We start from the raw sequence: 830 nt of genomic DNA on the forward strand, positions 1-830 counted from the left end.
GCAGGATAGATTTGCCAGGAACCTCATGGATGCCATCCATGAGCTACGCCGAGAGAGGCATTCCAAACATGACTCAGAGCCCGAGATTAAGCGTCGAAGGGAGAGTGAGCAAGTGGTTTCACCCTTCGAGAAATCGGTTCACTTGGCCCCTAGGGAGGAACACGAGAGAAAGAGTCCCTTCCGTGCACTCCCGAGGGACGTAGCGAGAGTGACCCTGTGTCAATGCGAGTCAAAAGCAGAGTTGATGGCTCACATCGAACACCAGGAGTCCATTCTCACGGCTTACGGCATGGGGGATTACAACGGGAAAGACGGCTCCTTCGTACCCCATGCCGAGCTCGAGATCCTCCTACTCTCCAAAGTTGGGGAGAGTCTGAGGGGAATCGGCCTAGCCACGGAAGCTCAAACATGGATCCGAGAGCAAAGGACCCCTCGATGGGCTGGCCTGAAAGAGATGCTTAAATGGCGACACTGTCGTCGCCATCACCTTCAGGACTATTTTCACAAGGCCGTCGCTGAGTTCAAGTGTGACAACTCTGGTCAGATCGAGAGCTTTCTCACCCAGCTGCGGAGAGCGTACACTCTCCTTATGAGTGTATATGCCGATGACGTCTCCGAGAGGAAACGGCTCGTAAGGCAGGCCATCGGAGCACTGCCGAACTTTGTCGAGCGGGATGCTGTTCGAAAACTGCAAGATCTGGCGCGAGAGCGTGGAGATTGCAGAGATTGGGAAGATGTGAGAAGCCTGACGGAGCTGGAGACTACTATAAGAGAAGCGGCGTTGACCGATGAGGCAGCCTACAGAAGCCGACGAGAGCGTAAGGCAGACC

The 830-nt window shown here is 54.9% G+C and overlaps 1 protein-coding gene across 1 annotated transcript; it reads left to right on the forward strand.

The window, feature by feature from the left end:
- Nucleotides 1–244: 244 nt before the first annotated feature.
- Nucleotides 245–631, forward strand: Pmar_PMAR015738 (hypothetical protein; the record flags this gene model as incomplete). The annotated part of the gene is made up of 1 exon (XM_002766183.1): nt 245–631. A coding segment is annotated over one exon (387 nt), but the record flags the coding sequence as incomplete, so codon positions are not given.
- Between the last annotated feature and the right edge of the window lie 199 nt (nt 632–830).

The sequence above is a fragment of the Perkinsus marinus genome (assembly GCF_000006405.1).
Source record: "Perkinsus marinus ATCC 50983 genomic scaffold scf_1104296973526, whole genome shotgun sequence".
Taxonomy (NCBI): Eukaryota; Perkinsozoa; order Perkinsida; family Perkinsidae; genus Perkinsus; species Perkinsus marinus.